The following is a 20173-nucleotide window of genomic DNA, read 5'->3' as shown; positions in this document are numbered from 1 at the left end:
CAGCCTGCTAATTAGAGGTGGAACGATCAGAGGAAAAGAATCTGTAATAGTCACTGAGCTGTTCCAATACTCCTTGAGTTCACTAATTTCCTTTAGGAAAGACCTAGAGTGGAAGGACCCCATGGGTGGGCTTGAGGTTCTTCCACAGAACATGGATCCCAGGTTCCCCGAACGAAGAGAGGAGGGCGGTTTCGGTTTCGCCAGGGCTCCTGGTGGGCTAGGTGCTCCGGGCTGGGCTAAGATACGAACAGCCTGGAAATACGGTTTTAGAACGTGCGCGCGAAGGCGGGAAGAACAGGGCCCTTCTTCTGAGCCTCGGGAGCCGCAGCACCTCCTGCAAACAGTACACACTCTGCTCCTCCTAGCCCACGCATTCTAGAAACATCCCAGTCCCTAGGCCCGAGGGAATTTTTGCTCTAGGAAAAGCATCCACCCCCTTTTTTTTTAAGCATTTCCTAAAATATCGAATCAACCCGAATTGGTTTAGGTTCCCAACAGCGCAGGAGTCTAATTAGAATAAACTTAGAAATCAAAATACAAAGGTTCAGCATGATTGGTTCCGCACTGGTCCCTGAGAAAGAGAAGTGAGAGGGCACCGGCGCGGGATGAGAAAACCACCAGCTGTGTCCCTCGATGTACAATGACTGAAAAGGGAAAATAAACCTGTCCTTGTTCTAAACTCCAAGTCTTGCAAAAATCTTTCTCCAGCTAAGCCCCGTGTTCAACGACGAGGAGGCGCCAGAGGCGGGCTTGAAGGAAGGCTGACGCTTGGGCCTCATTCCACCGCCTGTGGTAGGACCCGGTCCCGCAGAGATTGGAATCAGATAAGCGGGGTTCTCTTCCAGCCCTGGAGCCCGCGTGGCCGCCACCTGAGCTGGAACCCAGGAGAGATCCACTTCTACACTACCATGCGCTGGAGCCATAGGCGGACACGGGTCCAGGCTCATTCATTTACTCATTCTAGTGCTCCAACGTGCATACTGTGCCTCCCTTAGGTCTAGAGTGGCTCCTGGACATTTTGGCGGGGCAGAGGCAGCAAAGGCTGCTCACCCTGCGCTGGTCCCACTCTGAATCCAGGGTCTAAAAAGTCCAATGCCTGGCGACAGTCTGGTGGTGCCTTGAGAGACAAAACCTCTTCCCGAGGCAGAGCCAGGCATTGCACCGGTTCCCGCGTCCCACTCCCATGGGGAATAGTCTTAGAATCTCCCGAGGTCCGAGGGGCCCCAGATGACCTCCCGGCTCATGCGAAGAGTCCGGTTCCCCGCTCTGGAGGATGTCAGGGGCCCATGCCCTGGACTCCCTCTCCTTGCCCTCCTCTCCCCCAGCTGCTGCTTCCTCTACCCTCACAGTCCTTGGGGAGGCAGCCGAGTAAGAGCTGTGGTCAGGTAAGGGTAGGCCAAGGGAGTGCCCGCGCGCAGCCACAGCCCAGTCGCCACCGCCCCGCGTGTAGGGGGCGCTCCCCAGTCTGCTTACCTTGGTTGCGAATAGCGGGCTGGCTCTCGAGGCAGCTGGGCAGGTAGGGCGCGTTGGGGAACATCCTGGCCTGGCCGGACGACGCCTGGCTGGGCGGAGGAGGACCGAAGGGTCCGTAGCGACAGGCTCCAGCCGTACCGGTGAACTGGCCCGAGAAGTGTACGGTGAAGGCGCTCAAGCACTGCTCCTCGTGCGGCTCCGCGCCACCCCAGCTCGGCTCCTGTTTGATGAAGGAGTGAGGCGGCGGCGGCGGGGGTGGTGGCGGCGGAGCAGGCGGAGGCGCAGGACCGCCCAAGGAACCGTAAGCCGAGGCGCCCGGGGGCGCAAAGTCCAGCACCGGCGCCCACTGCGCCGCGCCGCTCACGGGCAGGGCGCAACCGCCGCCGCCACCCAGCGAGGGTACCGCCGGCAGCAGCGCGTTCAGGTCCCGCACGTCGGAGCCCATTTGCTGTGGCTCAGCCCCGGACGCTCTGCAGCTCCACCGGCTTTGCAAACGCTCGGCGCTCGATTCCGCCGCGCCTAACTTGGCCCAGATGCCTTCCGGGCCCCGGATCCCCGGCTGCTCGGTCTGCTGAAGGCACCCAGGCCCGGAGCGGAGCGTGTGCTTAGACGCTGGCTCCGGGGCACACGTGGATGCCGGCTCTTGCGGCAGGGGGAAGTCCAGGATCGCGGCGAGGAGGCGGCGGGGCCCCGGCTCCTGGGCTGCAGTCCCGGCTATGGGTAGGTGGGTGGGTGGGTGGGTGAATGAGTGGGAGGGAGGGCGGGAAGGGGGGAGCGGATAGGCGGTCGAGTTGCGAGAGCCCCCGGGTGTGGGCGCTGCCTTGAACTCCTTACCCCAGATGCCTGGCTACCCCCAGCTTCCCAAAGCTCAAATAAGAGGGGCCGGCGGCGGGGGAGGAGGAGGAGTCAGGAGTCTCGGCGGCTCCATTCACACCACAGCCCTAGCAGATTAGGCAGGGCGCGCGACTCCTTGGGGGCGTCCTCGCAGTGGGGGTGGGGGGCGGGCCCAAGGGGGCGTCCCTCTCGGAGACACCCTCCTCTCCTACCCGCCACGCGCTCTCCGTAGGCCTGTGGGACACAATCCTCCCCCCACCTCCCCTTCTCGGCCTTCGCAAGTGTGGGCGCCTTGGGGCACTGGCGAGCCTCTCCAGGTGAGCATTGAATGTCCCCTCTGCATCCCTGTGTGACGGGGGTAGGGAAGGGGTTGTTAATCAGGGAGGGCGGGTTGGAGGGAGGGGCAGGGGGCTCCATGAGGGCGGGAACTTCAGGATAACGCGGAGAACTTTACCGCACTTCAAAGAGGCGGCGGCTCTTGCTTCTAGAGCCGTCAGACTGGACTGGTGGTCATAATCTTGGGGTCACTGGGGAGCGGGGTGGCTTTTTGTGGATTCCAGAGGCCAGACTCAGGCGAACGTGGGTCACCTGGAGGTTGCATCATTTGTGATAAACGGGGCGTATATCCACCGTCTGGTAGTTGGCGACATGGTGAGGTTTGCGCCCAGAGAAGGGCGGTTGCCGCCTACCTAAAATCGGTGTCAGTGGCACTTAATCTCCCCTTCTAGTGATGAGTACCTAACTCTTCTACGGGGAAACCGGGAAAACAAAACGGAGGCTAGTTTGGGAGGGAAGAAAACCCTTAGGGAAATGCTCAGATTCCGGTCGGAGAATCCAGGCGCCGAGTTTGGAGGTTAGGGGGTGGGGAAGGTTTAGATACGAAGTCCTTGCGGCGAGGTTGGCTTTTGGAGCCGCTCCTGCGAAGTTCTGCCTCCGCTCACTCCAGTCGGGAGTACCATTCTGCATGCGTAGTGACTGATCAGGAGGCGCAAGCCAGGGTATGCGGACGGAAGAGAGCCTCCAGCGGCCCAAGGTCCAAGGCAGGGTCCTTACTGTTCAGAGCTCCCAGCGCCTGGCATCGCCAAATCAGATTCCTCCCTCCACCTATTCTTTGGGAGCCCCGCACCCCAGAGCAGGTGCTTGAGGTTTTGTTTTGTTTTGTTTCTTTTGGTTCTTCCAAAAGAGTCGGCTTCTATCGGGAAACAGACCCTAGGTTAGAAGACCCGGGAACCTGGATGGGAGTGCGCTTCAGGGGCGCGTGGAAACGCCCAGGAGGCAGCGGCGACGGCGCAGCCTGGGACTGCCAGGAGCGCCGGGAGGGAAGCGGCCTGTTGCCGCCTGGCCTCTGACACGAGGCTGGCCGGGGATGGGGCCCGAAGCTTTTCAGCCAAGCCCATATGAAGCAACAATCAAGGTGGTTGCAGTTTTATAAAGAAGCCGGGAGTTTTAAAGCCTTGATTTACTCACAATTTCTTACGCGTTGGTTTTAGTTAATTTCCACTAAGTAAACGGTAGCCAGGAGTTCTCGCTGCGGACCCGAAGCGTGTGCCAGCTCAAGACCTACACGCTAAGTGCAGTTCCCTCCTCTTGGGGTCGCTTGTCTTGGAGGCGCAGGAAACCGTGAGGGCAAAGGTCAAGAACAGGCGCTACCCGTTTGATCGCCAGACCGCTTTCGCGGTGGTGGACACTTCTCTGCGCTACTTTGGTGCCTGACTTTGCGAAGTCTTCACTCAGAAACTTTTTCTTTCTTTTTCTTTTTTAAAAAAAGAAGTGAAAAGGCTCTCGAGGCCAGCTCCTTCTCCCCTACACTCCCTGTGGGCCGCCCACTCCTCGCCCGCATGTCCCATCTCTAAACTTGCGCGGGGCTCCAGGGCTGGGCAGAGGACAGGCGCTTTTCGTACTTTGGGGGGACAAAGGCCTAGCGAGATAAAACTTCTCAGGCCAAGTTGTCCCTAGGACGCTCCAGACCACTGTCTCACACCCTTCACTTTTATTTCTACTTCGAAGTCGTTTTTCTTAACTAGGACTCACTGGAGCGCTACGAGGAAAGGCGAGCCCTTTATGAAAACCCAGGATTTCCACTTCTAAGTGAAAAAGGTCGAGATTGTCTCTTTTTTTATCCTTCTTTGCAATTTGGGGGGGGGGCTATTTGGAGGAAGGTGGCTTGATTGTGAGCTTTTGCGGTTTTGAATCCCAGATAGGGCAAGGGCGCTCAACTCTCTGAGTTAAAAAAAAATGTGTTTTTTTTTGCCTGGGGGTGGGATGAGAGGAAAGGAGGGGGCTAGCAAATTTAGCACTCCTCTCTCGCCCCCCATTTGTTGCCTGAGAACTCTTGAGGGAGGGAAGAGCAGTGGTGCGATCCCCATTTCAACCCTGGGGTACCCCCTCTCCCAGACCTTGTAGTCCGAAGCGGTGGGGAGGAGTTCCCTGCAACCCATAGGGCAGAGAAGTAAGTGCTGCGCGTCCGAAGCCGCAGCCAGAGGACCTCACCCAAGACGAGGTCTTTGAACGCCCTTAGCCCGTGCCCACGCCCGGGAGCCCAGGCGCCCCGGGGCCAACCCTGGGAAACCCGCACACTACGGCGCTCACGGGGTTCCCTACGCTCCCCACTTGTCCCTCCACTAGGTGACGTTCTCTGCCGGAGCTCTGCAGTTACCCAGGCGGACGCGCCCGCTCTGCTGGCCTCGGCGCCCTGAGCTGGGCAGAGGAGGAGACAGTCTGGCCGGGAAGGTCCAACCCCCGCCCGCCCCAGCAGGTAGAGCGCGCTCTGCTGCACCTCCTGTGGCTCGAGACCGGCCCAAGGTCCCAGGGATCTGAGGGCTGCGGAGAACTGGCCGCTCCTTTCTCTCAATCACCTTCCCACACCCGATAGCACTGAGACCTGTGGCAGAGGATGTGGTCTGAATCACCGACTGGCAGAGCTGGAGATTAAACTCCTCGTTCTACAGAAAAGGAAACTGAGGCCCAGGCAGAGGGAGGAAAGACAGCTGTGGAGTGCAGTGGTTAAGAGTAAGAGATTGGTGGCCAGAGAAAGGAATCTCGGCTCCACCAGGTAAACCAGAAGCTGTGCAACCATAGACGAGCTCCGCAGCCGCTGTGTGTCTCAGTTTCCTTATTGGTCACATGGAATAATGGGATATTAGTACCCACCTCAAGGGGTCCTGAGGATTAGACGGAAAAGAGGGTTGGCCTATGCCCTCAATAAACGTTACAATTTTTGTTACTGTTGTTCAAGGACACGTAACAAATTAGTGGTAAAACCGAGCTGAAACCCTAGTCTCTCTCTGGGCTTAACCCACCACTCCTCTGCTTCTTTAGAGCTAATGAAATGGAGAGTAAAGGAAAGAAGGAGGAGAGACGCTGGAAACCCATGTGGCTTTGTATCACTGGTAAAGTTCACCCTGGCCTGGAAGGGGCTTAATTATTACAAGCTTTAAAAATGGATGCTGAGTGGGAGGGGGGAGTGAGGTCCTCTACCCCCCGCCCCACACTTTGACCTCGGCGCCGTCAACTGCATCTGACCGAGAGCCCAGCCCGGCCCTGCAGCCGCGGCCCCAGGGACCAACGCGTACTCCCGAGCCGCGCTCCGGGCGTCACCCCGCGGGCGCCGACAACTGAATAAACACACCGTAGAGCTGCGATCTGTCAAGGGCTGGGGCCGCCTGCCCGCGCCCGGGGCCGTAGCCAGCAAAAAGGAGTGGTGGGCCGCCCGGAAGGAACCAGCGCTCGATTAGCGCCTCGCGCAGAGGCCAGTGTCCGAGCTCCACGCTCCCGGCCGCTGCTCCTCTCCTCCCCGCCGACTCCATCTCTTAACATTCTGCCTACCTCGGGCCGCTGGGCAGCCGCTTAGGCTGGTTTCCGTCCCCGCGCAGGCGGTAGAAATCCCAGCTTCATTTATCTAAATTTAAAAATAAAAAAGTAAGAGAAGGGCTTTTGGTATAGCCTACCCCCGGCTTCCTCTGTTCGTTTGAAAATTAACTCAACTTTTTGGCCAATCCCCCACCTACGGTTCATACTCAGTTGGTTTGGGGGCCAGGACCCGTGCGCACTACCAGGTGCGCAGAGCAAAGCTCCCCCTTTCCCCCAGCTCGCAGTGCCTAGAGCAGTCAGGGTTACTCGTCTGTTCTGATGCCACCGCGAGATGGTCCCCGAGCTCCGAGAGAGTCCCCAAAGAAAGGATTGCGCAGCGCTGCCTCTATTATTATACCGTAAATCTTTTTAAATTCTGGAACTAATTATATAGAGGATATGTCTCAATTTGTTCTGCATTAATGCCACAGTGGGGATGGAGGCCGGGCTGTGGCCAGAGCAGATACGCAGGCCCATGAAATTGATGAGCTGAGAGTTGCTTCCAGTCCTGAGCGCACCATCTGGAATTCCAGTCTGAGGTTACAATTAGAACTACTGACCCCAGATTCAACTTTGCAAACAACAGGAGAAAAAAATGGGGAAAAGAAAGAACCAAGAGAAAAAAAAAAAAAAAAAACGAACTTATTCTGCACCTGTTAAAAAAAAAAATCCTCGCACAACCTTAAATTCTTCCCATCTTAGAAGATTCTTTCCAAGTATTTTTGTGTTTTTTAAACCTATAAAAGATAATGGAATATATTTTATAGATTGGATTTTATCTTATCCCCTTTCCCTCTCCCGAGTGCACTCAGTTTAATAGTTGTCAGTTTTTCCTCAGTGTTGGATTTAATCATTAGGACCAAAACATTCCTCAGTAAATTAGCTTGCTAAATATTGTCACTTTTGTGATTCTGCCTTTGAGAAACAGCTTAATTACTGAAATCTATCTGGATCTAGGAACTTTCTTTTTTCTTTTGGACGGTTGCTCCACCTTAACTGTAATCAGAGATGTTACCGTGTGTTGTAATTTTACTTGTGTTCTAAATCGGTTGTGCCAGTTTCTTCTTTCTTTAGTTGCATGCTGCTTTATTTTCCTCTCACTTTGACCCCCTGAAGAAAATGAAGGACCAGGCAGTACTGGGGAATCTGTTAAATTTATTAGCATAAATGCTTAGACAAAACGAGATATAAATCATTCAGATGTATTAAGCCATAAAGCATCCCAATGAAGTCAGTCCCTTGCCAGGGTCCTGGTGTATAAATGTTCATATAAAACAAGGTATCAGTATTATCTTTCAAACTGAATATATGTTGTAAAAATATCCAAATGTTCAGTTAGGAATATGGGGGCAGTGGCAGGGCAGGAAGGGAATATTCTTTAGAGCAGCCTATTAGCATTGCAGTGTTCAAAAAGTGTGACAGAAAGGAAAAATCTGAACAGTTTGCATTTGGAATATTCAGTAAACAGTTTTTTTTAAGGATATATTTGACTGAAAGCACAGGAATGAGGAAGGAAGAGATAAATAAAGAACAAAAGTCATAGCTTTCTATAGAATGCATATTTTTTTCTCCAAAGGTCAATTTAGCTTCAAAAAAACCCAAATCTGCTCAGAAAAGCACTGGCTCTTCGTACAGATAACGGATGAGCCATTAGTGAAGAGCCACCTGGGCCTTCATCTGTGAACCCGGATATGCAGCTGGTCGGCTGGAGAAGGATGTGTATTCACTAGAGGTGGACTGGGAGAAGAGGGGTTGGGGGAGTGAGGAAGGGGAATTGCCAGAATTCCTAGCAGAGGTTTACTAAGACAAAAATCAGATAAAACGTTTCAGGAGCAATGGCTCGCATAGCTCATAATTGCAGCTCTCCGTACATCTTGGCAAATCAGGGCTTTTTTTTTTTTTTTTTCTTTTTTGCCTTTTAGAAATGATTACTCTGAAGGTTTTTTTTTTTTTTTAAATCAAGGAGTCAACCAGAGAAAGGGAATAGTCCCCCTTTTTTTCCAGCAGGGGCATCCTTACCCTTTCATTTCCATTCATTCATTCACCGTGCAGCAACTATTCATTGACACGCCCTATGTGCCAGGCATTGTGGCAGGGACCGAGAATACAGCAGCGTGGGGACAGGCTCCGCCGTGCTCCCATGGATCTTACATTCCAGTAGGAATGACAAACTACAAGAAACAAGTCAGATGCTTTCAGATAGTGGTAACTGCTGTAAAGGAACAAGGAGGTCTGCTGGTCTGAGAATGGCTTAAGGGGAGATGGGGATGGGAACAACATAGTACCCTCACTTCATTCTGCCCTCAACCCACACTGCCACATTTTAATGTGTTTGGTAAGCATCCCACCCTACAGTCAAGATGCAGGGAAAGTTTCAAGGATTTGGAATGCTTGGTCTAGATAAGTCTCTGCCTGCAAGGCAGCTGAACTTTTCAGTGGGGCAGCTGTTCAGGTAAAGCTGGATTAAAATTGCCAGCACTAGCTGAGTGACTGAAAGTTACTTAAACTCTGAAATACTTGATTTTTCTCCTCTTCAAGGTAACAATAACGGCGCCTGTTCAAGTTGCAAGAACTAGATAAGGTAAGGCATGTAAATTTTTTAGCCCATAGAAAGCACTTAATAAATGGTGGCTGTTATCTATATTAACATACAGTCTGGTTTTGCTTTGGTTTTGGTTTGGTTTGGTTTTTGCTTCTAATTAACTGATGAGTTCTAGGCTTAGAGTTGATATTGGTGTGAGTTAAGAAAAGGTAACAATCTTTGCTCTTGTTGTATGAATTAAGAAAAGGTAACAATCTTTGCTCTTGTGTCAGGGAGAAGGGCAGGAAGGGAAGCCCTTTGCTCAAGAGTCTGACCTCAAGCAAGGATGTTGCCACCTCAAAGTAAATTGAAATCATTTTGTCCTACGCCCGGCCCCGAAACCGGAAATATGTGGCTTTTGCTTCAAAATCAACTTCTTTCCTTTCAGTATAGAAGGCTGTAGGCTAAAGTCAGCTTGAAAACTTTAGGATTGCCTTCTTCCTCATAGTCACATTTCAGGTGTGCAGCCAGGTCCAGAATAAAGAATTAAAGAGTCCTGGGCTAGCTACAAAAACACCTGGGCTCAAGTCCTGTCTCTGCCAATGACCATGGCCTTGGGGAAATAACTTAAGCTCTTGGTTTTTCATTACCCTTATCTGGAAAAAGAGGAGGATGATAGCAATGAAGTAAAGTGTGCAGAGCGATCTGAAAACTGTAAAGTGCTAGGCAATGCCCGGAACCATCAGGATGATATGTAACATGGGAACTAACGGTGGAAAGGAATACTCTTGGGAGCACTGGGGTACATGGCTTGCTCTCATGCTTCTTCATTTGTAAAGTGGGCATAGGGCTTTCCTCTTGGGCTTGTGAGAATTAAATGAGATACACGAACAACACTTGGCATACAGTGTGTGCTACGTGGGTGTTGATGTCGCTGTTATTGTTACCCTTCTCTGGTCATTTTTCTGGGCTCAGAGGTGGGCCTTAAGTTTTCACACCAGTAACTTCTTATTCTGGAAGCACAGACTAGTATAAATAATTTGGTTTATGGATAAGACGGCTGGGGCTTAAATCCTCCTCTGCTACTTATTTTCTGTATGACTTTGGGTGACTTCCTTATTCTCTCTGAGTCTTAATTTTCATAACTGTAAAATGAGGCTAATAATACCTTCACCTCACAGAGTTGTTTGGAGAACAAATTAACACAAGTACCTGCATGGCGCCTGACATGTAGTCAGAAATCATTAAATGGTAGTAATTAAAAATTTAATTTGTCTAATCAGAGAATATTAGCTGACTTCAAAAAACAGATCAGCTATCAGGAACTTGAATTACAGCATGATTCTGGGCACGCAGAGAAACGAATTACCATCTTCTTTTAAACTACCCCGTGCCACATTGAAATCTCGCTCTTTCATATATGAAGGGCTTTGCGATCAAGACATTGACAAGGTTTCCTTTTTGACTATGAGCCTGTTAGGATAAAAGTTAGAATCCTATTTATTTCCACTGGTTTCTTTGCAGAATATCTTGCATATATCAAGGATTTGGGCAATCCCATGCCCTTTCAAAATAAGCAGGAAACTGTTTTCAGCCAATGGAGAGAAAAAGCAGTTTTGACTGTCTTCCTGGAGTTGCCACATAGCATTTATTAATAGCTCTGTAAACAGGCTTGAACATAGTATCAGCTGGCTGCTCAATATATTACAAAAGTTTACAAGAAGTTGCTTAGGAAAAATAAGATAGAGTCATTAGAAATCTGATACTGGTCAATAGTGCATTTATTCCAAGACTTCATAAATCACAGACAAATGAAACTTCTATTGTGATCACTGTTCCAGATCTAAAGGGTCCCTGTCTCCCCTTTGGTAGAAATTAAATACATTTAAGAACACCTAAGATTTTTTTCTCTGCCGATACAGAGGCTAATTACAAAATTTTCCAAGAGATAATAAATATCTAACTCTAATTAACAGATTGACACACGATAAATAAGAAGCACATAACTTTGATTATTTAGGGCACATGTTTATCTTTAATTATCCCCAAACTGGGAATAGAGTAACTGTTGTTATCTGTTATATTTATCTATTTCTAGAGTGACACCACATTTAGATTTTGCCCAGGAAAGCCTCAGTTTAAGCTGTTGTCCCAGCTTAATTATTATTTTCTCTTTATTCCCCAAAGCATCCTAGTTTTGATGGTAAATGATAAGGATTCCATTTGCTTAAAATTTTATTTTATAAAAAAGATTTAAGAAAGCTGTTACAACAAAGATGAAAGACAAGAGTTAAGTGGAGCTAGTGAGAAGGAAAGATTGGCTTAATATTAGAAATGAAAGGATGAGGATAGCTCCTGTAACTGAGCATAAATCTTAGTTCTAAGCTTCCTGATGGCCAAGTCAAAAAGGGAAAATAAAAGTAGTTACATAACTCTCTTTATGCAATAGAAGGAGGAAACCCAGTTTTTCAGAAGAGACAAACTTTTCTAGCACTAAACTTTAAGAGGAACTTACCTCACTGGCTTTTCTATAAGGTCATCAGCAATGGTTAGTAACTTTAACGATAATGTTTCAAAAGCTGCAGAGACACTCTGGTGGTTTCTCATTTCAACTCGGTGTAGTATTAAAATTATAGTTCTATAAAGCTTTTTCTAAGAGGGGAGAGGCAATAACAAACTGCTATTAAAGTTTTCTGAGGATCTAACCTCAAATTAACCTTCTGTATTAATTAACCTTCTGTGTTAGTTTTCAAATTCAAATCAACCTTCTGTGTTAATTTTCAAAAACTCCCAACTGATAATTTTTAAAAACATCTTTTATTTGTTAATCATCAAATAACTTTGAACATGAACCAAAACACTACTAAAGACCTGACCGTTGTTCTTCAGAATCTGTGATCTGATTGGGGGAGAACTGTAGGGCAGCGGTTAACTGAAGTGATTTGTGCCCACTCCCCCGGCGGGGGGCACATCTGGCAATGTCTACAGACATCTGTGATTGTCACAACTCTGTGGGAGTAGGAGGCGGGTGCTACTGGCATCTAGTGGGTGGAGGCCAGGGAAGCCCCCTGAACAGTCTTTAAAGCACAGGGCAGTCCTCCCGACAACAAAGAATTATCTAGCCTAAAATATCAATCGTGCTGAGGTTGAGAAACCCTTCTCTAGAGTATTATCAGTAGAAGAGACCATTATTTCTAGCTGGGGTAAAAAGGAAAACGTTTCATGGAAGAGGGGCCCTTGAACTAGATTCCCCCACTCCACCCCACAGAAGCTGGAGGATGGCTCTCCCCAGGCTCAGGAAATGGTGGGAACAGAAACAAGCAGGTAAGAAGAGGTAAGGCGTGTTGTAGGGATGCCATCCACAAAGGGACCTGTGGGTTAACTCATTTAGCTAGAAAAGAGGGAGAATATCCATGTGGAGCAAATAAGAGAGAAAGCCAGAGAATACACGCAAATTTAGGGCAAAGAGTTTCTGTTCTGATGTTATGCTCCAAGATGCCTGAATATTGCTAGTGTTTTTTCAAAACCACACAAATCAAAGGCAGCATAAACTTTTATGTTCACAAAGATCATCTTCGGAATACTGGCTTGGGGTGTGTATAAGGATAGGCATGTGTTTTGCTTCCTCTCCCCCACATCATTTTCACCACTTCCATATTAGAGATTCCTTGGAACTCAGTTTTATATATCACATTAAATTTTAAAAAAATGGGTGCCTGCTTAAAAATACAACCTATCAAGGCACAGAAAATTCTGAACCGCTGCTGTAATTAATAGAACATTGTAGGAATCGCCATTAAGAAATATTATTCTGACCTAGTTTGCCATGTCACGCTGCAGATTGTCCTTTCCTTGAGTCGTGGAACGACTTGTGAGAAAAGACCACGAAGCTGGGTCCCTCGATATTAGCCATCTCACCCCTCAAAGTTCAGCCAGGAGTGGGACAAAACCCTTCTCACCATGTTGACATGTTTATTTCTGGCGTAAGAAAATATTGCTGTCGCCCAATTTGGTTTTCCAGTCCATTCACTTGCCTGAAGTCATATATTTTATTCTTTCCTTTGATGATCTACAGATAAATTAGCACGATCCACTAAGGTCTGCCAACATATATGTGTTACGGGAGAAATCTGAGATGTTGAAAGATGGTTGCCCTTTATTGTATCCCAATACTTTCTTCTTAAGGACCAAATAAATAGCATCAGCTAGTTTATATACCTGACATGTTTATTGAAGTATTCCCGCTGACTACTTCCCATTGTCATGTGTTCTCACACATTGTTTTCACAAATTGTGTTTTGAAAGAAGTCAAGGGAAATTCAGGCCAGAGAAACAAGATGTTATCTTTTGTAAAGGATGAGCCCACTCTAATGGAAGAGGATAATCCATTCAGAGGTTTGGAAAGCCAGTGTCCTCCAGTGGGTGTGATAAATCCACAGGATCTGAATCCAGGATTTTGCACTGGGACCTTGAAGTCAGCAGGAACAGTTTAATCGTGTTCCAAATAAACACAGCGTATCATTATTATTATTATTGGAGAAACATGAACAATCTGTTAGGTCAATTTAGCCCCATTTCCTTAAGGCAACTGAATTCACTGAATACAGTTCTAATTATGTCTGTCACAGATAGATCTAAAATGGATCTATAATGCCATAACTGCTCCTTGATCATCTCTGTGTTTGAGACCAGGTTTAAAAAAGAAAAAAATCCACCTGCTCATCTCAGATGGGTCACTTGCATGGAGAATCCCATAGAGACTTCAGTTACCTTGCGGAGTCTATCAACAGAACCATTTTCAAAAGATGAGAATATTTGAGACAGCTGGACTTTTTCACGTTGCACGTGCTTTAAGTAATCGTTTGGGGCAAGAGGAATCCAAATATCACTTACAAAGAAGTTCTTCACCATGTCCTTTTCCTAACTCAATATGTGCCTTCCCAGGTACCACTCATTTCACACAAGATACATAAGATAAATTCTCTCCGAGGCAAAGCAGCAGTTTTGCAGCAGGTTACAGCTGTAAGGGACTTTCTTTTTTTTTTTCTTTTTTTTTTTTTTTTTTTTTTTAACATCTTTATTGTAGTATAATTGTTTTACAATAGTGTGTTAGTTTTCCCTCTACAACAAACTAAATCAGTTATACATACACACATGCTCCCACATCTCCTCTGTAAGGGACTTTAAAAGGCTTCTAGTCCTACCCCTTGTTTTTCAGACAAGACATTACATTATTTACCCAAGATTACACAACTGGGTAGTGGCAGAGCTGTCCCTAAAGCAAGGCTGGTGGAGGGTGAGAACCATCTTTGTATAATAGCACTCACTCTTCTACACTTACTGTGTACCTGTTACAGACCCAGCAACTGAATTAGAGATACATAGTCCTTGCTCTCAACTTGCCCACAGTCTGGCTGTGCTGTAGGACTTGGTCACAATGGAATCAGGATGTGGAATCTGTGCTATAAGTAGTATCCTTGTAACAGCCCTCACTTAGACCCAGTCCAAGAATGCTGTTCAGCTCCTCCATATGGTGATTAGGGAAACTAAAGTCCACTTTATCAGGTTTTAGAGAGAGGGCCTCTTGTGGGTCTGTAAAATAATTAGCTAACCACAATATTGTTAATATTAGGAAAGCATCAGTATACTTTACAGAGGACTCAACAAGATACCTAATACGCTGACAGCATCTTTTTGCTTGAATTAGTCAATGATGCCTCATAGAGGTTTAGCAACAAGGATACCCCAAGGGGGAGCTCTTCTGGTTTGGAACTGAATTGAAGTGACTGGCTGATCAAACCCAAAAGCACAAGCCTCTTTCGGAGCTGCATTTAGTAATGCAGTCAAAGGGAGATAACTAGAAAGCCACAAAGAAACCATTAATTCTCTCCACGGTATATTTTGTTGTTGCCTTTTTAAGCTGATGAAATCCTGATAGCATTTGGGAGGGGGACTGCCGGTGGGGGTGGGAGGATGGAGTGTTACACAATGTGCAAACATCACAGACATTTACCAAAGATCAAGTTCCAAGTTGTAAAACAAAATAAAACAAAAAAAGATTTTCTCCTAATTTGAATCCCAAAGGACCTGAAAAGCATTGCAAACGTGTCCAGTAAGGCATTAAAAATCCCAAAGAGTAATCACTTCCTTGGTTGTTTTAATGTAGTTTTGTCCACAAATGAGGGAAGTTTTCTAAACTGCTGCACTGGCTTACTTTGAAAGGTCTCTGGAACAAAAGTACTTTGGGTGACCCTAGGATACCTGGCAACAGTAACTAAGGATGTGGATGAGGCTAAGAAAGATAAAAACAGATGATGTACTTTTTGATGTCAGACCTTAAATATTGTATAATTAAAACAGAATAAAATGCTGAAGCTTAGAAACAAAGAAGTAATCCCATCAGGGAAATTAGCAAGCTTATTTAAGAGAATGTTGAATATGATTTCTTTAAAGGGTACTATAAAATCACTCTTGGGCTTCCCTCGTGGCGCAGTGGTTGAGAATCCTCCTGCCGATGCAGGGGACACGGGTTCGTGCCCCGGTCCGGGAAGATCCCACATGCCGCGGAGCGGCTGGGCCCGTGAGCCATGGCTGCTGAGCCTGCGTGTCCGGAGCCTGTGCTCCGCAACGGGAGAGGCCACAACAGTGAGAGGCCCGCGTATCGCAAAAAAAAAAAAAAAAAAAAAAAAAAAATCACTCTTATGCTCCCCAGATGGCCCTGTGGGTGACTTCTTTATGTAATTAGATTCAGCACTCCCCCTCCTTCCCTCCTCCTTCTCTTCTTTGCATAATAGTTATTATTATCAGACATCATTTGTTAAGTGCCTAGGCGCTCTTATGCATTCTCTCTATTTCTCATATTTTAATTAGCAGTTATTATCACCATGTCCAAGATGAGGAAATAGATGCCAGTATTGGGTTGTCCACTGTTGGCCATCTAGAAGGTGGTGAAGCCGGAGCAACAGTCATCATTCTGTATCATATAGTTTCTGATTTCTGGAAGGAAGTGAAGGGATTAAACCTCAGGGATCCACTTTCGGCCCTTGACAGAGAGCTTATCCTCAGAATCAGACTTATTGTCCTGCCCAGTTACGACAAGATCCACGGGCCAAAGTAAAATCAAACTGCTTCTGCCACAGGATCTGCTTCCACCACACAGTGTCAAATAAAGTCTAACCCACCCACTTCCTGTTTATATCAAATTCTGGCATACCCTACTTCATACAATGGCTGTGTCCCTGAAATTCATTTTTTTTGTTAAATACGTGAATATCGTGTCAATGCACTGTGGGGGAGTTACAAAAAGAATGTGCTCTTTCAAGGAATCCCAAGGTGATTTTTTGTTCTCCCCTGAATCATTCTTCTCTCTCTCCCTCTCTCCAGACTTTTTATATGCCAGGACGGATGGGGAGCAGAGGTGGAATGTAGGGGCACACCCATATTGTGTCTAAATAAAGCAGGAGGCAGCTCTACTGAAGAATCCACTCAGGTTTTCTAACAAGGTGGCTCTCAAAAGATCTCAGAGCCAGGCTATTTCTGGTGGTCACAGGAAGAAGGAAGTGCACCTATATAAACCTAGAAGTTCATATGTATGTATAGCTGTTCCCTGAGGGTGCATTCACATGCGCGCACATGCACATATGCACATTTCTAACATTTACAGGCCTGGGCTTTCTCATTTTTACCTCTACTGAAAAACCAGCTTCTATTTATACCTCCTCTCCCTTCCACACCCCCCCCTTCACACAAACAATCCACAAGCCTTGAGCTAAAGGAGTATTGCAAATTTAGAAAGGAAGATGGCTTCTTAGGGGCAAGTTGGGAACTTCCAATTACACTAAAAGACAGAACTCCGGGCCTTGCCTGGCGGCGCAGTGGTTGAGAATCTGCCTGCGAATGCAGGGGTCACGGGTTCGAGCCCTGGTCTGGGAGGATCCCACATGCCGCGGAGCAACTAGGCCCGTGAGCCACAACTACTGAGCCTGCGCGTCTGGAGCCTGTGCTCCCCAACAAGAGAGGCCGTGGTAGTGAGAGGCCCGCGCACCGCGATGAAGAGTGGCCCCGGTTGCCACAACTAGAGAAAGCCCTCGCACAGAAACGAAGACCCAACACAGCAAAAATAAATAAATTAATTAATAAACTCCTACCCCCAACATCTTCTTAAAAAAAAAAAAAAAAAAAAAAGACAGAACTCCGTCAAAGTTGACTTTACGGAGGTTCTCATATGTTGGTAGGAGAGTGGGGTTAAATATCCCAGGCAGGAAGTCAAGCCCTCAAAAGCTAAAATAGCTCGGCCTAGCTGAGCACCTTAGGAAGATAACCAGGGATCCTCAGCCAGGTATTTGGGATCACACCTCCTCTGAGAAATGCATCGTGGTTTCAGTTTCCCCTTTATCTCTTGCAAAGAACGCTGTGATCGCCAACAGGAGGCTGGTGGGCTGAACTTGGAGCCAGCTGCCCGAGGATAGGGTCCACCCCCAAAAGCCAGAACAGCTCTCTCAACCCAAACCTCGCTTCAGGGCTGGGCACGAGCCTTCCCCACTTAGTTCAGTTTCCTTGGGCATCCCTTCAGGATTCACAAACGAGGCTTTGAGGCTTATGAAGTTGGCATCCCTGCCCTTTGAGTCATTTGACTCCTTCGAAGAATGGGCAGCTCTTGGCAGGCTAAGAATGGCACAAGGATAATCATTAATAACTACCTTTTATTGAGTGCTCGTTAAATGACTGGGACTGCGATACATTTTCTCCTCGTTATTTCATTTGATCCTCACAGAAACTCTGGGAGGAAAGTCACATAAATATCCCCCATTTTATCTGTGAGGAAAGAGAGGACAAAAGAGCTTGTCATGTGTCCAAAGTCCCACAGGTACAAAATGGCAGAGCTGGAATACATGTCCAGGTTGACATGACACTGAAACCTTTCACCATAGCTGTACTGCCTTCAAGGAGTGAGGGAGACCGTCTACTGGTCATCCAGGCATCTGCGTAGGTCAGGGGCCTGCAGGAAACAAGTGAGTGACACACTCACATGGGGTAATTGAGGAATGTTTAATGAAGGGTCTATTTTAAGAGACATGGATGGGACTTCCCTGGTGGTCCAATGGTTAAGAATCCATCTTGCAATACAGGGGACGCCGGTTCGATCCCTGGTCAGGGAACTAAGGTCCCGTGTGCCAGGGCAACTAAGCCCACGCTCGGCAACCACTGAGCCCGCGTGCTCTGGAGCCCGCACGCCACGACTAGAGAGAAGCCCACGCACTGCATCGAAGAGCCCACATGCCGCAACTAAGACCCGATGCAGCCAATAAATAAATAAATAATTTTTTTTTAAAAAAAGATATGGACAGGGTTAAGGGAAACCAACAAGGGGTGGTGAAGACCCCTGACCCTAGTCACTGCAGGGATCCTGTTACCTTCCCTGGGACTGAGAGAGAGAGGCAAGCAAAGGAGGTGGTTCCCGGAACCCAGAGAGAGGAACTGAAGTTGTTGGAGAGGGTGGAGAGGCCCACCTTTCAGGAATGCTGACCTCAGGTAAGGAAGTCAACCTGAGCTGACTTGGCAGGGAGGGAGCCAGGGGACAAACAGCCTGACCTCATCTTCTTTCTCCCTCCAACTCTGCCAGTATTAACCATTGGCCAAATCCTACGGGAAGTGGAAGATAAGAGAGCCCATGGATGCAGTCGATTCAGGTCAGCCTCCTGGGGCCCAGGGTCGGGTGAAGAAAGGTGGAGATGGACTTGGAGGGGGCTTGTATGTCTGAAAATAACTTTATTCTAGCCTTTTCTTTTTTTTTTTTTTTTCGGTATGCGGGCCTCTCACTGTTGTGGCCTCTCCCGTTGCGGAGCACAGGCCGGACGCGCAGGCTCAGCGGCCATGGCTCACGGGCCCAGTTGCTCCGCGGCATGTGGAACCCTCCCGGACAGGGGCACGAACCCGTGTCTCCTGCATCGGCAGGCGGATTCTCAATCACCGCGCCACCAGGGAAGCCCTAGCCTTTTCTTGACTGATATTTGGCTGGCTATATAGGTTAGAAGTCATTTTCCCTTGGAATTTTGAAGTGCTCTTTGCTTTTTAGCTTCTAGCATTGCTTTTGAGAAATCCAAAGCCATCTGATTCTTGAGCCCATATGTGAAATAAGCTTTTTCTCTCTGGAGTTGATAGGATCTTTTCTTCAGGAATTCCTGAAACTGCCCAATTCAATTCCCAATAATCTTTGTTAAAAAGGATCTATCTAGTAAATAAATTATCCCAACAATTTTAGAATGACAATTTACAGAGAATTTAGAGACAGAAGAAACAACTTACCCATTTTCATAGAAATCCCTTTTCCCTTAAGTAGCATTGAAAGCCCAATCTAACATAGGTATTGAATTTTAAATTCAGTTTTAAAATACATTCTCTGGGCAAATAATGTAAGAGATGAGGAGAGAAAAATTCATGATAGTGGAAACATCCAAAAATCATACTATTTCTATTCAGCATCTAAAAATGCCTCAGTTATCCTATCCTCACATGCAAATTGCTGCTGAATGAGATAGGCCTAGGTTAGCACTGAACTGTGTGTGTCTTTTCAATAATAACTTGGGGGGATTCCCTGGTGGCGCAGTGGTTGAGAGTCCGCCTGACAATGCAGGGGACGCAGGTTCATGCCCCGGTCCGGGAAGATCCCACGTGCCGCGGAGCCGCTGGGCCCGTGAGCCATGGCTGCTGAGCCTGCGCGTCCGGAGCCTGTGCTCCGCAACGGGAGAGGCCACAACAGTGAGAGGCCCGCGTACCGCAAAAAAAAATAAAAAAGAAAAAAAACACAGAAAAAAAACTTGGGGCCTCAGACTCTCCAAAATGCAGACTTATCAGACATTTCTCTTAGAAAAATGATACCTTTTTTCTTAAAGATCTTATTATTTTACGAGAAGATATTATAGCTGGCAGAAGAGATTGCCTGGTTTTAGAAAAACCACCATCCAATAAATTGTTGCCCCAGTGCAGAACAATTGGTGAGAGAAATTTCTTTTGTGGGTTGTAATCCCCCGATGGAACCAAAGTTGGTTGGCATGAGATGATTTCCACGGTCAGTTGAACACCAAAGATGAGACCGGCTCTTGGCCACAAACCAGACTGCACAGTCAGTAAGACCTGCGGCCATCAACCCAAGGCTGCTCTGACTTCTGATTTTTTTAACAATAGAAATGAAACTGCCACAGGGAAGAGAGAGAACAATGGTGTTTTGACAAATGAAACAAAGATAGAGCTTGGCTGACCATTCAGGTCAGAAAGAAAATGAAGGCACAGGAAGACTGATGTTGGTTGACCTCCTTGCCGAGAAGCAAACATTCTGTGGGCGGTTTCCACCAACTTGATGAACAGGCTCAACGGGTGGCCTTTTGGATTTGGCAATTTTGTTGGCTATTTTCTGGCAAAAGAGCACTTTTTCTAGGACTTCAGAATGAGAGTAAGAAATGCACGGTTAACACATATAGACATAGTATCCTTGAGACC

General features: G+C 47.5%; 1 protein-coding gene and 1 long non-coding RNA gene across 10 annotated transcripts in view; one reads left to right on the top strand and one right to left on the bottom strand.

Moving 5' to 3' along the window:
• WT1 (WT1 transcription factor) overlaps nt 1-20173 on the bottom strand; it is a 176554-nt gene that overhangs the window by 46765 nt on the left and 109616 nt on the right. For all 8 annotated transcript variants that reach the window (XM_067038051.1, XM_067038055.1, XM_067038058.1 and 5 more), the window contains one exon: nt 1474-6205. In XM_067038051.1, the coding sequence (XP_066894152.1) occupies nt 1474-1918 (445 nt within the window). In that variant the 5' untranslated portion in view covers nt 1919-6205. The remainder of the gene's footprint in view (nt 1-1473; nt 6206-20173) is intronic.
• LOC131760108 (uncharacterized) overlaps nt 2375-20173 on the top strand; it is a 46771-nt gene continuing 28972 nt past the window's right edge. For both annotated transcript variants that reach the window (XR_010841334.1, XR_010841335.1), the window contains exons 1-2: nt 2375-2624; nt 8695-8737. This is a non-coding gene — a long non-coding RNA (uncharacterized lncRNA). The remainder of the gene's footprint in view (nt 2625-8694; nt 8738-20173) is intronic.

This window comes from Kogia breviceps, chromosome 7, assembly GCF_026419965.1.
Source record: "Kogia breviceps isolate mKogBre1 chromosome 7, mKogBre1 haplotype 1, whole genome shotgun sequence".
Lineage (NCBI taxonomy): Eukaryota > Metazoa > Chordata > Mammalia > Artiodactyla > Physeteridae > Kogia > Kogia breviceps.
The sequence above is the reverse complement of the archived record's forward strand: the minus strand, read 5'-3'. Positions and strand labels throughout refer to the sequence as shown.